The sequence below is a fragment of the Pan troglodytes genome, chromosome 6 (genome assembly GCF_028858775.2).
Source record: "Pan troglodytes isolate AG18354 chromosome 6, NHGRI_mPanTro3-v2.0_pri, whole genome shotgun sequence".
Taxonomy (NCBI): Eukaryota; Metazoa; Chordata; class Mammalia; order Primates; family Hominidae; genus Pan; species Pan troglodytes.
This window is the reverse complement of record NC_072404.2, coordinates 163,263,720-163,278,258: the sequence shown is the minus strand read 5'-3', so window position 1 is coordinate 163,278,258 and position 14,539 is coordinate 163,263,720. Positions and strand designations below refer to the sequence as shown.

The following is a 14,539-nucleotide window of genomic DNA, read 5'->3' as shown; positions in this document are numbered from 1 at the left end:
TACTAATAAAAAACACAATATTTTTTTAAAACATCCTAAATAACACCCCAACAGAACAACAGCCCAGTTAAGTGGAATTAGACATTCTTCACATCTACAAGAGTGAAACTGTTTAAAAATAAAAAGTTGTTCCAATTTTGAAATACTGGAAGATAAATTGCCATTAGTTTACTTCTGCTGACTCATCAGTTTCTGTATATTGCAGAATATTTTCTTCTGACTTTCTTGAGCATGTATATTGCAGAAGGCTGCATCTTGAACATGAAAGTTTTTCCTCATATTATTTCCTAAGATTAGTAGGACATTAGGCCGCTGCCTCCACATTTTTGTGGAGATATGTCTGCTAAATGCAAATATTCCCTCCAAGTTATCCTGATACCTTAAAAATCTCAAACTTGGGCAACGTGGAAGCTTATGTTAAAGTATTACAACAGTTTCTGGTTGCTTTTCCTGAATGTTACCTACTCAGTGAGCTTTTCCTTCAAAATTTCCCTCCAAAAATCCCCTTCACAAATGTCCTCTAAAATCTTATTTATTTATTTATTTTGAGATAGGGTCTTGCTCTGTCACCTGGGCTGGAGTGCAGTGGTACAATCTCGGCCTCCTGGATTCAAGTGATCCTTGTTCCTCAGCCTCCCGAGTAGCTGGGATCACAGGGGTGTGCCACCATGCCCAGCTAATTTTTGTATTTTTAGTAGAAATGGGGTTTCGCCATGTTGGCCATGCTGGTCTCGAACTCCTGAGTTCAAGCAATCTGCCCACCTCGGCCTCCCAAAGTGCTGGGATTATAGGCATGAGCCACCGTGCCCAGACTAAAATCTCTTTTAAATTGTTAAACAAAAATAGACTCTATGGTCACTATTTGTTGTATTATTAAACACTTTCAAACACTTCCTTCCTCTGATTGCAGTCCACCCTAAGGGGACCCTAACTTACAACCCTTAGAATTGTAACCCCTTTTCTGAGTGGCCCATATCTTGGGGCCAGGTGAACAGTTGGCCTATTCTTCCCTTCTCCGTACTTCTTCCACTCTATGGCTCCAGAGTCTTCAAACGGCTTCGCGTCCACCTATGACTCATCCTCTCCCCGTTCATATTGTGGTCATTGTTTGAACCCCAGGACAGTAAAGTTTGGGTTATGGATTCCCTGTCCATTTCTCCTCTTGTCTTCACCATTGATGACCTCAACAGTGACATAGGTGACCAAGCAACACCACTCTGGCCTCCCAGTGCCCTGACTTTCTCTGCAGCCTTTTGATACAACCTACAAAATTCCATTTCAATTTTCATTCTTCTTACCGCCCAAACTGCTTTCCTGTGAAATCGTGAGTTCCAAAATTTCACTAACCGTGACCTGTCCTTCCACCTTTCCACATATTATTCCTTGTCTATATTTGGATCGCCAGCACCTCAGTCGTGGTGATCTGCTTCTCCACCTAGATTTTCTGGGGCTCTCCATTCAGACTAGCACCTCATTCATTCATTTCATTCATTCAACAAATGCTTATTTAGTTCCTACCACATGCCAGGCATTGTGGTGACCCTGGAGATATAATGGTAACTAATGTTCCGTAACCCTCGCAGCATGGGTGTATGACGGAGCCACACCTTTTTGATGTGTTCATGCCATCTATGATGCTGTGCTTTTTTCCTTTGGCATTCTAAACCTGAAACTTCCTTGTCCATTTACTTTGTGGCTCTTTTAAAATGTTAGCATCTTCAAGGAAACTTTTCTCCTTCTCCAGTCAGAAGTAAATGTTGCCTCATCTAAGTAACCACAGCATATTGCTCATACCTCTAATATTATCCTATCCAAAATATTATTTTATAGGCTGGCTGTAGGTGGTAGCTTATACCTATAATCCCAGTTCTTTGGGAGGTGGAGGCAGGCAGATCACTTGAGGTCAGGAGTTTGAGACCAGCCTGGCCAACATGATGAAACCCTATCTCTACTAAAAATATAAAAAATTAGCCAGGCATAGTGGCACATGTCTGTGATCCCAGCTACTTGGGAGGCTGAGGCAGGAGAATCACTTGAACCCGGGAGGCAGAGGTTGCAGTGAGCCAAGATAGTGCCACTGCACTCTAGCCCAGCTGGCAGAGTGAGTGAGAATCTGTCCAAAAAAAAAAAAAAAAACCTATCTATCTATCTATCTATCTACACACACACACACACACACACACACACACACACACACACACACACACATAGTTTTATAATAACAGAGATTACTAGTCTCAAACAAAGAAAATGTGGTACATATACATCATGGAATACTACACAGCCATAAATAAGAATGAGATAATGTCCTTTGCAGCAACATAGATGAAGCTGGGGGCCATTATCCTAAGCAAACTAACACAGGAACAGAAAACCAAATATTGCATATTCTCACCTATAACTGGAAGCTAAACATTGAGTACGCATGGATACGTGTACTAAGCGTGGAGGGCGGGAGGAGGGAGAGGATGGAAAAACTACCTATCAGGTACTATGCTTATTACTTGGGTGACAAAATAATCTGTACATCAAATCCCCGTGACATGCAATTTACCAATATAACAAACCTGCACATGTACCCCTGAACCTAAAAGAGAGACAGAGAGAGAGGGAGAGAGAGAGAAAGAGAGAAAGAGACAGAGAGAGATTAAGATTACTAGTCTTTCCCACTAGATGGTGTGTGCCTCTGGGATGGGGCCATGTCTTCTTCTTACGTTCATTTTAGGTATACACATAGCAGGTACTCAATAAATACTACATAAATATTTAGATGACCAGATATTTAGAATCAGATCTGAGACTTGACCCCAAATCTTCACTGCCTGTGTCATACTTCACACTCTAACAATACAAAATGCTTGTAGTTTCGCAAACGCCCATCACACTCGCCATTCCTGTGTTTTTGTTCGCATTGCCTCTTCCTCCTAGAATTCTTTTCCCCATTCCTTTAGCTTTTTTGCCTGATTTTTATGACCCAACTGAAGCATTCCCTCATCTTCCCCTTCATTCCCACGATAGGTCACATACCTCTCCACCGAATGTTCATAATACTTTGTGCCTATCATTGTAATTTACTTATTTTAATGATTAAATGCACCATATCTGGATTCGGCAGTGTCAACTCTATGCTCTCATTTCCTTAGCTGTAAAATGTGTTTAAAACTTGCTGTGTAACCTAAAAAAGTTAATAACCTACAAAAGCTTTAGAACAGGGCCTGGCACTTGGAAAGCTCTCAGTGAAATTATGTATCCACACTGTCACTAATGTGTTTGTCTCCTTCACTAGGAGGTGGGTGCTGGGTTCTCCTGTTTCCACCTCAGGGTCCCCAGCGCCTCCCAGCACCAGCAGTAGGGCAGGTGCTCAGGAGGTGGTGGCCCGAGGTTGGGACCCTGGTTATGATGGCCCTCTCAGTCAGAAAAAGGATCTAGAGCAGTCAAGCTAATCCCTTAGGTGTAACTGAAAAAATACATGGACAGATCCATGGTTGTTAGTGATGAAGAAAAGTTTAGAGTCTGGGTTTTCTGATATCTGCTCCATAAATTTTTTTTGAGCAATATCTCTTTGCCATCTCAAAAATACTAACAAACAAACATCCACACACAACAACAACAACAACAAATTCTGATTTGGAAAGGCACTTCCTAGTGGGCGGTTTACGCTGTTCTCTTTACTTCCGCCTCTTCCTCTCACCCCTGTGAGGTGCTCCGATGCTGGGTCTACCTCATGCCCACAGCCATGGGTACCTTGCTCCTTCAGCCAGTCCCTTTATCTCCTGTATCACCAATCCCCCTTCTCTACCATAGTTTTCTCCTTCAACTATATGAATGCTCAAGTCTCTACCATCCTCAAACTAGAATGAACAAAACCACCCTCTCTTGATCTCCAAATCCACTTCCACTCACCCTAGTGATACCTGACTTTTTGACAGTGACCTCTACATGTTAAATCTGATGGTCACTTTATGTCCTTGTTTTAGTGACCTCTCAGCAATATCTAACACTCTTTTGTTCCTTTTTGAAATGTCTTTTTCATTTGGTTTCTGGGTACCACTGTCTTCCTACTTCTCTGTTAGTTTTCTACAAACTAGTTTTCTTCCTTCTATTCCTTGAATGTGGTTTTCTTTTCTTTCTTTCTTCCTTTTCCTTTTCTTTCTTTCTCTGTTTCTCTTTCTTTTTCCTTCCTACCTTCCTTCCTTCCTTCTTTCCTTCTCTCCCTTCCTTCTCTCCCTTCCTCGAGGTCTCGCTCTGTCACTCAGGCTAGGGGGTACAGCTGTGTGATCATAGCTCACTGCTGCCTCAAATTCTTGGGCTCGAGGGATTCTCCTGCCTCAGCCTCTGGGCAGGAGGCTAAGGGACTACAGGTGCAGCCAACCATGCCTGGCAAATGTTTTATTTTTAGTTTTGTATAGATAGGGTTTCACCATGTTGCCCAGGCTGGTCTTAAACTTTTGGGCTTAGGTGATACTCCCCCTTCAGCCTCCCAAAGTGCTGGGATGACAGGTGTGAGCTATTGCCACTCCCAAAGTGCTGGGATGACAGGTGTGAGCTACTGCTATTCCCAAAGTACTGGGATGACAGGTGTGAGCTGGTTGTCTTTCTCGTACATCTTGCTTCCTCTCTCTACACATTTGTTTTGGGCAATCTCATCCATGCCGAGGGTACTGAATGCTTATTTCCTGATCCTGTAAGTGATGATGACTCCCACACTGAGTTTCTGAGACCTCTCTGTTGGGTTCTGGACTTGTCCATTCAGCATCCTCTAGATGTGTCCACTTGATTAGATCCTCCTATAGCCCACAGAGACTCAGTCTCAAAATATCCAGAATGCAGTTTGTATTTTGCTCTTGAATGTCAGACTCCTTCATGAAAGGTGCCCCACTCACACCACATCAAAACTAGAAACACTGGTTTCATTCTAGGATCTTCTCGTCCACTTAACCCTCACGAGTATTTGTTGAATGTCTGTGGAATCTATCTGTTAAGGATCTTTCTTTCTTTTTTTTTTTTTTTGAGATGTAGTCTTGCTCTGTGCTCTGTCACCCAGGCTGGAGTGCAGTGGTGTGATCTCGGCTCATTGAAGGATCTTTCATATCTATAATGCTTCATCACTGTCTTCCTCTCTTTCTATGCATTCTGCCTCTGTCTTAACAGAGGCTCCCATGGCTGGTTGTCTGGCTTCCAGTCTTTTCTCTGGTGAATGCAAACCTGATCAAGTTACGCCCTGGCTCTCCATAGCCTTCAGGGTCATGTTGAGTCAGATGCTCCCCCTGGCAGAGTGCATTGGGTGCTCATCTGTGCCCACCTTGCTATTGCTGGCCCCTGCCCCTCCCCTCCTGGGTCCTTCGGTTCAGTCTCCGACACCTTCGTTCATTTGGTGTTATCCTGAAACTTCCTTTTTTCCCTGGCTCCTGTTCTTCCCCCACTTCTTCACCTTACTGGCTTCTACTTATCCATCAAAATTTAATTAAAGCATTCCATCCCTGGGAGGCGCTCCTTGTCACGCCAGTCAGGTTTAAAAATTCCCCTCAGTGCTCCCGGCCTCTTTCTCGGTATCTGTTCTGTGAGGCAGTGTGCTTTAAGGTTAGCAGCAATGACTTTGGGACAGACACATAATGTTTGGGGTCAAACACCAGCTCTGCCACTTCCTGGCTGTATGACCTTGGCCAGGCAACTTGCTCACCCTGTGCCTCAGTTTCCTCGTTTGTAAAATGGAGATGTGAATGGGAGTATGCACTTCACAGGGTGGTTAGGAGTGTGAGATGATTCACGTAAAACGCCTGGAACGAGTCCTGAAAGTCTGAATGAAGCTGAGCTATTTTTGTTATTATCATAACTCCTGAGTTACTTGCTGCTTTCTAAAACAAACAGAAAGATCTTTGAGGGAAAGAAATCACACTTGATTTGACTAAATTACCTCAGCACTAGCACTGTACCTGGGACATAGTAGATACTCAGTACATACTCATTAAATGAATGAATAAATATGAATAGTAAATACATGAAGTATAGGGTTAAAATGTTACCATTAAAGCATGCTAATGAGTGAGATTGCCCTAATTTTATCTCTGTGTTTTTCTACTTGTGCATAAGATGCTGATGGTATCTCATTAACTTATTGTACACTGACTCACTGTTTTCTGAGTCGAGAATCTTCCACTCTTGACAGAAGGGCACAGTGTAATTAATTAACAGAACTGTCATTCTGGAAAGCAATATGTAGTCATGAACTGTGACCAAATTCCTTTGAGACACGCTTAGAGAAACAAAATGTGAATTCCTATCAGAAAGAGATCAGAAGGCCTAACAAGCTAAAAGAGAAAAACATAGAGACAGTTCTAAAGAGTTTAACTTCAGAATCAACGTTTCCTGAGGCCCCTTTGGTAGCCCGCCACTGTTGTGAAAACAATTAGGTTTGCAGAGTGATTCCTCACACAAGGAAGTGGCCCTGAGAGAATTCTCTACCCAATGTCTCAGGAATCCTGACGGCGAAGTGTCTGACTGAAAAAGCGTGATCAGCGGCCAGGCGCGGTGGCTCACGCCTGTAATCCCAGGGCTTTGGGAGGCCGACGCGGGTGGATCACGAGGTCAGGAGTTCGAGACCAGCCTGGCCAAGATGGTGAAAGCCCGTCTCTACTAAAAATACAAAAATTAGCCAGGCGCGGTGGCGGGCCCTTGTAATCCCAGCTACTCGGGAGGCTGAGGCAGGAGAATCGCTTGAACCCGGGAGGCAGAGGTTGCAGTGAGCTGAGATCGCACCACTGCACTCCAGCCTGGGCGACAGAGCAAGACACCATCAAAAAAAATTTAAAAAAATTAAAGAAAAAGTGTGATTGATGAGACAGTGACAGCAACAAGCCTCCATCATGGCCATTTTTTTCTCCATGTTCTTCATGAAAGCACCACTTTTGGTTTGCTTTGTAGCTTTTCTTAAATACAGAAGTCTGCCTCCCTCTCCATGAGGCTCCTTTGAACACTGATGGAGAGGACATATAATGATGGGCATCTAATATGTGACATTTTGGGGATCGTGAAAAGGTCTTGCCACCCTCTCTGGTTATTAGTAGATACAGGGGGCTCTGAGGGAAGATTAGAGGCTCGAACCTGGGTCTTGAACGTTTCGCATGTTTTTGCCCAGAGTAAAGGATACAGTGAAAGTAAAGGTATTTGACAAAAGGAGGCTGTAATTCATACTGTGAACCATGGGCCACATGGTTTTCATACTGTGGAAAGACCTGGAAAACTCTGAAGACAGCTCTAAAGATTTTTCATAATTAGAAATTAGTGGCTGGGTGCAGTGGCTCATGCCTGTAATCCCAGCACTTTGGGAGGTCAAGGCAGGCACACTGCCTGAGCCCAGGGGTTTGAGACCAGCCTGGCCGACATGGCGAGACCCCGCAATGACAAAAACCACAAAAATTAGCCAGGTGCAGTGCCACGCACCTGTAGTCCCAGCTACTTGGGAGGCTGAGGTGGGAGGATCACCTGAGCCTGGGAATTCGAGGCTGCAGTGAACTATGATTGCACCATTGCACTCCAGCCTGGGTGACAGAGTGACACCCTGTCTCAAAAAAAAAAAGAAAAAAGTAGAAGAAACTAGAGAAATTCTTTGACCCTGAGGGCTGAGTAGAAACACCTGCTCTCCCTCTATCTAGTATGTGTTCCTTCTCACCCAGGCGTGGCTTTACAAAACTTGAGGACATAAAATAAAGATGGGGGAATCCAAGCACTTTTATAGAAACTTACAGAACCACTCAAATATAGAACTGGCAATTTTCTTTTGTGGCCATAAAATCTTTCTAAAATTTGATCCAACTTATGTAGAAGTCAGAAAATAGTTTGATTCAGTTAGTTAATTTTAACTGAGGGAAGCAAGAATCCCCTTTCAATTATTCTTATCCAGAATTCAGTAAAGGGGGGATTTTAATTAATTAGTTAATTTTAATTCTAGGACCAGGATAGCCTTAGCCTCCCTTTCAATCAGACCTGGCTCAGATCAGATCTGCCATGGGCATCCTCAGAAGATGATAATTACAATAACTACTAGATACCGAAATAAATGCTTTATGAGTATTTAAATTCTATTCTCATCACAATCCCATAAATTAACATTTCCTTTTTATAAATCAGAAAATTAGGATTCAAAGAGATTGAGCAATTTACCTGACGGTGTGGAATTGAACCTAAGAATGCTACTGTGAATCCAATAGCATTTCAGCAGAAATGGGACATGGATTTGGGATCATTCTCAGACCAGACCCAGGAACATAAGCACTCATTTAAAGGGGACAGACTTGGGGAAGGGAGGCTTTTTTTTTCTGAGACAGAGTCTCGCTCTGTCACCCAGGCTTGAGTGCAGTGGTGCGATCTAGGCTCACTGCAAGCTCCGCCTCCCGGGTTTACTTACGCCATTCTCCTGCCTCAGCCTCCCAAGTAGCTGGGACTACAGGCGCCCCCGCCACCACACCTGGCTAATGTTTTTTTTTTTTTTTTTTGTATTTTTAGTAGAGATGGGGTTTCACTGTGTTAGCCAGGATGGTCTCGAACTCCTGACCTCGTGACCCACCCAAATCAGCCTCCCAAAGTGGTGGGATTACAGGCGTGAGCCACCGTGCCTGGCCGGAAGGGAGACTTTTTGATATGCTGAGAGTAAGGCTGAGGTTTTGTAAGGGGACAGGGGACATAGCCTGGCCTCGTCCTTGTGGTTGATCTCCCTGACTCTCACAGCCAATGGAGTCTCCCTGACTCTCACAGCCAACGGAGTTCAACATTTGCAAATAATCAACTGGCCTGGAAGTCAGGGGATTGTAACTTCCTAAAGCTGAATTGGGGCCCTGATGTTTAAAGGGTCCAGGTAGGGCAAGCATTGCCCTTCTCAAGTCTTGTGCAGCTAACCCCCACCTTCCACTGACGGAGCTCCCCAAGCCTGAACGCCCCCTTAGGGTGTTTGCTCCAAGGCCAGCTGAGCTGAGCTAAGTAGCATCCTCTCTTGCTCTGCCTCTTATTGTCTCTGTATCTTTGGCTAAGTACATGACATCCAGAACTCACTTGTAGAGGGTGGGCAGGTGTAGGTCCTCTGTAGGAAACCTGCAGACTCTGTGTCATGGAATTGCCCAGTCCTGTGGTCTCCGTGGCCTCCTGAACTCACACGGATGTCACTAGTTATCATTCCTGTCTTCCTTGACCTTGACATGATTTTCCTCACTCCCTGCTCCTCGGGTCAATGCACACACCCCTCACCTATTTTTGACCCTGTCTCTTTGGAAAACAGCCACACAAGACATGAAGCTGTAGATAAACATTCCTCTCCCACATTCTCAGGGCAGTGTGTTCTCTCTCATCTTCTTGACTAATTGCTTGAGAATCTGGATGTGCCTGCTTCCCTGAGAGCATCCCAAGGACAGGGACTGAGGTTGGAGCCCAAACTCAGGCTTGTGTGTCCACCTCTAGTCCTGCTCCTGGAACAAAGGAAACCTTCCACGTTTGAATCGAAAGGCCTTCCACAATCAGGACCCGGACCACCCTGAGGTGACGAAAGTGGCTCCCCATGAGTTGACAAGCAACTTATACTCACACTTCAGCTCCAGCTTGATGAAATCTTCCTTTCCCATATTTTCAAGAAACACTCCCCAGGGGGTTAATGTTTTGAAGTAGAAAGAAATGTCAGCGCTGGTTTCCCCTTGGAAAGTAGAGAAGTGTAGGTAGGAGGATGGGTTTGGGAAAGAGGCGGCGTTCCAATAATTCCCTGTGGGAAGAAAACAAAAAAATCAGGTTAACTCACACCCTGATCAGCCTAGTCATGTAACAGATACCCATTGCTTGAGTTTAATAAGTACCATTAGCAATAGTCATTATTTTCTCTCATTCTGTTGAACAACATTGGACCAAATCCTCACAAATATATTTTTGACTTTCCAAAAGTTATATGTGTGTCTATATAATATTCATTTACATATAAAGATATTTAAAGTATTAATATATACAATCTATATAAAATTAAATATTAATATAGAATTTCTATAAATTGTACAATAAAATACTTTATAATATTTATGATAAACAATATTTTATAATTATATAACAATAAAGATTGATATAGTTGGGGTTCCTACCAAGGAGTCCTATGGGACTCTAAGAAGTAAATGCCAATAGATATAACAATTGGGAGAAGCCCCTGGGGTTACTCTGTGGGTGGGTGGGGGCTGTTTTGAACTCCTGCATATGTACTGGTAGCTTTGGTCTGGTGCAAGCAGCATCTGAGATAAACCTCAGGATGCCAAAGTAAGAACAAAGTTTTTGGTATTTTGCTCTTGCTTTTCATCCACCTCTGCCTTGGAAGAGCCAGTGCCCACTCCTGTGTCAACGGCCACCCAGACACCTGGTGCAGGTGCTTCAGGAATACAACTGACGGAGCCTGGAGGAGGTGAGGAGCCGGGAACGAGGCAGAAGTGACCAGACTAGGCTAGGGCAGTTTCCTCACCTCTCCTGCGCCAAACTCTCAGAGGTGAGTTGCCTTCTCTTCCCTTCCTACTTCCTCCTGGGGACTGCAGGTGAGGCTCTAGCCTGTGGGATTGTTGTATAGTATGGGGATGAGGCAGTGAGCCCACCGAATGGCTCTCAGCCAGCCTCTGTCCTTGAGCTCTTGGAGAAGATGTGATTGTACCAGCTGCCTCTCCCCACTCATTGCCTGACAGAGCAGCCAGTGTTTCCAGGAGAAAAGCAGCTCGCAGGATGCAATAAAAACACCAAACTGCGTTACTCAGATTCCATTAGGACAGATGGACCAAGAATTTAATATGGGATCAAGAGTTGGCTCTCAACTTCATCTTCAGGGGAGAAATTCCTTTTTAATGTGCACATTTCTGAGTACATTTACTGTCACAGCTAAAGACTAAAATATATGGGCGTGATTTAAAGCAGTTACTAAAGCCTTGAGCTCTGATACTAACCTCCAAATGTATGCTTTTTAAAAAACACGGTATTTGCTATATCTTTTCTCCAAAAGGCACAATGAATCAACTAAGTGCACTCCATTAGTTTCTATTCATACACAAATGATATTTTTCCTTCCTTTTATACAAATTATACACATATGCAATATTAAATTGAGCTACTACTTTCAAATAAAAGTTACTTTGTGTTGGTTCTGCCATGCTTAAGTCATAATTTTAAATTATGAAATATTAAAATATGGTCTTATTTAATTAATGCTGTTGTTTGTTTTTGTTTTTAGAAATGTCTAGAATATAGCAACATCTAGATAAGTCCCCAGGCATGTTAAAAGACAAACTTAGGCATATTAAAATCTTAACATGTTTATTTGGACATTCAGTGATTCGTGAATTGGGCAGCACCAGAATTCAAGTTGTCTACTGGGGTGCGGGGTTGGAGAGAGAAATGTGTTTGTGGACGCAAGACAAAGAAACCGTTTGATTGGTTAATGTGGAAAGTCTTTAGTTAGAAGTTAGGTGGTGGTTTCTGATTGCTGATAAGCTTAGTTTTGTTTCAGTATTTACATTGAAGAGGATTTGGCTTGCTTCCCTACGTATCTAGGGCTCTGAAGCTGTCTCAGCCAATGGCATTCCTATTAATTACTGTTGCAGGTAATACATAAACAGGGAACTAGGGCAAAATATGTTTGTAAATATCTTCATTAGGGTAAAAACTGTTCTTAATGTGTTCCTAATCTTAGTGCAGTCTTAAGCTTCTTTTTTTTTTGTTTTTTTAGACAGAGTCTCGCTCTGTGGCCCAGGATGGAGTGCAGTGGCGCGATCTAGGCTCACTGCAACCTCCCCGTCCCAGGTGCAAGCGATTCTCCTGTCTCAGCCTCCTGAGTAGCTGGAATTACAGGCACACACCACCATGCCAGGCTAATTTTTGTATTTTTAGTAGAGACGGGGTTTCACCATATTGGCCAGGCTGGTCTCGAACTCCTGACCTCAGGTGATCCACCTGCCTCAGCCTCCCAAAGTGCTGCGATTACAGGCATGAGCCACCATGCCCGGCTGCTATTTTTTTTTAAACAAAGTATAAAATCATAGATTTCAGTAGGAGAAAATAGGCAAATAGGTTGCTTTCTTCTTGGGGAGGAGAATATTGTATGATCTAGTGTAGGCTACTGGTTACAGGAACAGAAAGGCGCTTTGCAAAGCTCAAGTTGCTAGTTATCAAGGGTAAGCCTTCCTCCCCCCTCAACATCTGCCTTACTACACAGCAAGAGGCGTTCAGGTGCACCTCTGTGAGAAAACCTAAATCAACGCTCTCGCTCATCAGAGAGTCCTGAAGCTGGGAGGGAATAAAGATGAGGCCCAGGGCCAGAAGGATTCAGCTCATCCTAATTGGGTGAGAGCCCTTTAAGGACCCCAGAGCCTGCAGAGATCAAAGTCCCCAGCCAGACTTCAGCCTTAAGCAAAGCAATTCTGTCTCTTTAGGCTGTATCCCCAGGATACGAATGCAATTAACATTTTAAAATTTCAATCCAATCAAGTACCTTCTTATTTTCTGAGGTGGTGATGTATTAACAGAAGGGCAGTTGTCTAAAATGATTCTAGAAAAAGGAAAGCTAAAAGTAAAGCATGTCAGTATTTATTTGAGGCCCAGCACTGGTTATTCAGACAGAAATATCCGCAGAGAGGAGAAAAGTAGTTCCATCAGTTATTCAAGTGTGATGAAATATCTCTATAGACCACAATTCCATTTATTCTAATTCTATGCTCACTAAGCAACTTCAATCTAATTTGATCTCTTGAATAGACTCATTCACGGGGAAGTCATGCCTTGTACAAATGGTTTTTCCCACTATCCTGGAAACATCTGGATTATCACATGATGCCCTTGGAGTTGTCAATTGTGAGTTATCTCAAATCTCTGGATGAGCTTATTAAATCCAGATTCTTCAGAAGCAACAGGGAGGACTCCACTCTGGATTAGACTGATGGTATCAAAGTAGGAGTGCGGCTCAGGAGGTGCCAAGGGTGATCACTGGGGCTCAGGCAGATGATGTTAGAACTTCCGCTTTTACTTATTTTAAAAATGTTATCCTTTAATATCGATTTTAGTTATACTTTATAATGTACACTATATAAATGCAGTGGCACATGGATGGGATTTGTAAGTAAACATGCTTAATGGGATGTGGACTTACAGGCTTTCAGTGAGTGGGGTACAAATAATAAATCATGGATGCTTCTGCTCCAGCCCATGGTAACCATCTCTGAGTCCTGTTCTGAGGAATCTGTTGCCCAATCTCTGGGATTTTTTTATTATAACAAGATTATGTGCGTGCCTTTTCCAGCGCTGATAGCGCTTCTGGATGCAAGAGTTATTATTGTTTGTTGATACTGCTCCCAACTGATCATAGACTCCATGAAAGCCGGCATGAAAACATTTCCTCTCAGTAATCTTCAGCCTCAGAATATAGTCAGCACTCATAAATAATTATTCAATCAATACATAAGTAACTCATTGCCCCTCTCATTTATATCCATTTTCACTCCTTTTACAAAGTCCTCATGAGACAGAATGTTCTTTTTGGTAACCTGGGTGTTAAAGATGCTAAATAAATATAAATAAAAGCTAATGCTGCTTTAGCACCTACTGATAACTGGATACTGCTTCCACTAGCACACCATAATTCCCCTTATCCATGGCTTTATTTCTATAACTCCCTATAGACTTCATTGAACGATACCATGCATTTGCAAGACTGATGGTATCATAACCTTAAGGTTATTGAAATCACTGCAATTTGTACTTGCTACCAAGGTCAGTGCTATGGAGGTAAAGTGACAATGGGTGAGAATGCCAAGCTGGGAATAAGAGATTCACTATATGGCAAAGAGAGTGCCAAAGGAGGTGTCAGGGACCAGGCCAGCACGGATAAGTGGAGGAGGCAAGGCTGGAAACTGAGAGGGAAGATATGAAAGATGTGAAACAGAACAGAAATTAGTGTCTGAGACTGGAAGGGTCAGTCAACAGTAACAGAATAATGAGGCAGGTAGAGAGGGACTGGAGACCCAGCCCGGGGCTGGAGTCAAAAGCTTTACAGAATGATCGAGATGACACTGAAGGCTCTGCAAGCTTGGAAGTGAGTCAATCACATGAGAAGCTTTGTAACTGCATGTTAGGCAAGGCCAGGGCTCATCACGTGTGGCAAGAGGAACCAGGGAGGCACCTCTAGCTAGTGCAGGAGAGGGGAGCTGAGCCTGCAAAGCAGGCTTGCTGGTCTCCATCATCACATCATTTTAAACCCCAATTAAGCATCAATAGAAAATGCACTATCATATCTTCACACAAATTTCATAGCAGCCACTTACTTGAATCCGACCAGTGATTATTTGGTATTGGATATGGTTTAAATCTGTGTTCCCACCCAAATCTCATGTCTAATTGTAACCCCCAATGTTGTGGGGCCTGGTGGGAGGTGATTGGATCCTGGGGGCGGTTTCTCATGAATAGTTTAGCACCATTGCCCTTGGTGCTGTCTTTGTGATAGTGAGTGAGTGCTTATGAGATGTGGTTGTTTAAAGTGTGCAGCACCTTC

The 14,539-nt window shown here is 43.3% G+C and overlaps 1 protein-coding gene across 1 annotated transcript in view; it reads right to left on the bottom strand.

Annotated features, from left to right (window-relative positions):
• Positions 1–14,539, bottom strand: part of CNTNAP2 (contactin associated protein 2) — a 2,300,337-nt gene that overhangs the window by 295,736 nt on the left and 1,990,062 nt on the right. The window contains exon 16 of the mRNA XM_063815738.1: positions 9,572–9,742. Within this exon, the coding sequence (XP_063671808.1) occupies positions 9,572–9,742 (171 nt within the window). The remainder of the gene's footprint in view (positions 1–9,571; positions 9,743–14,539) is intronic.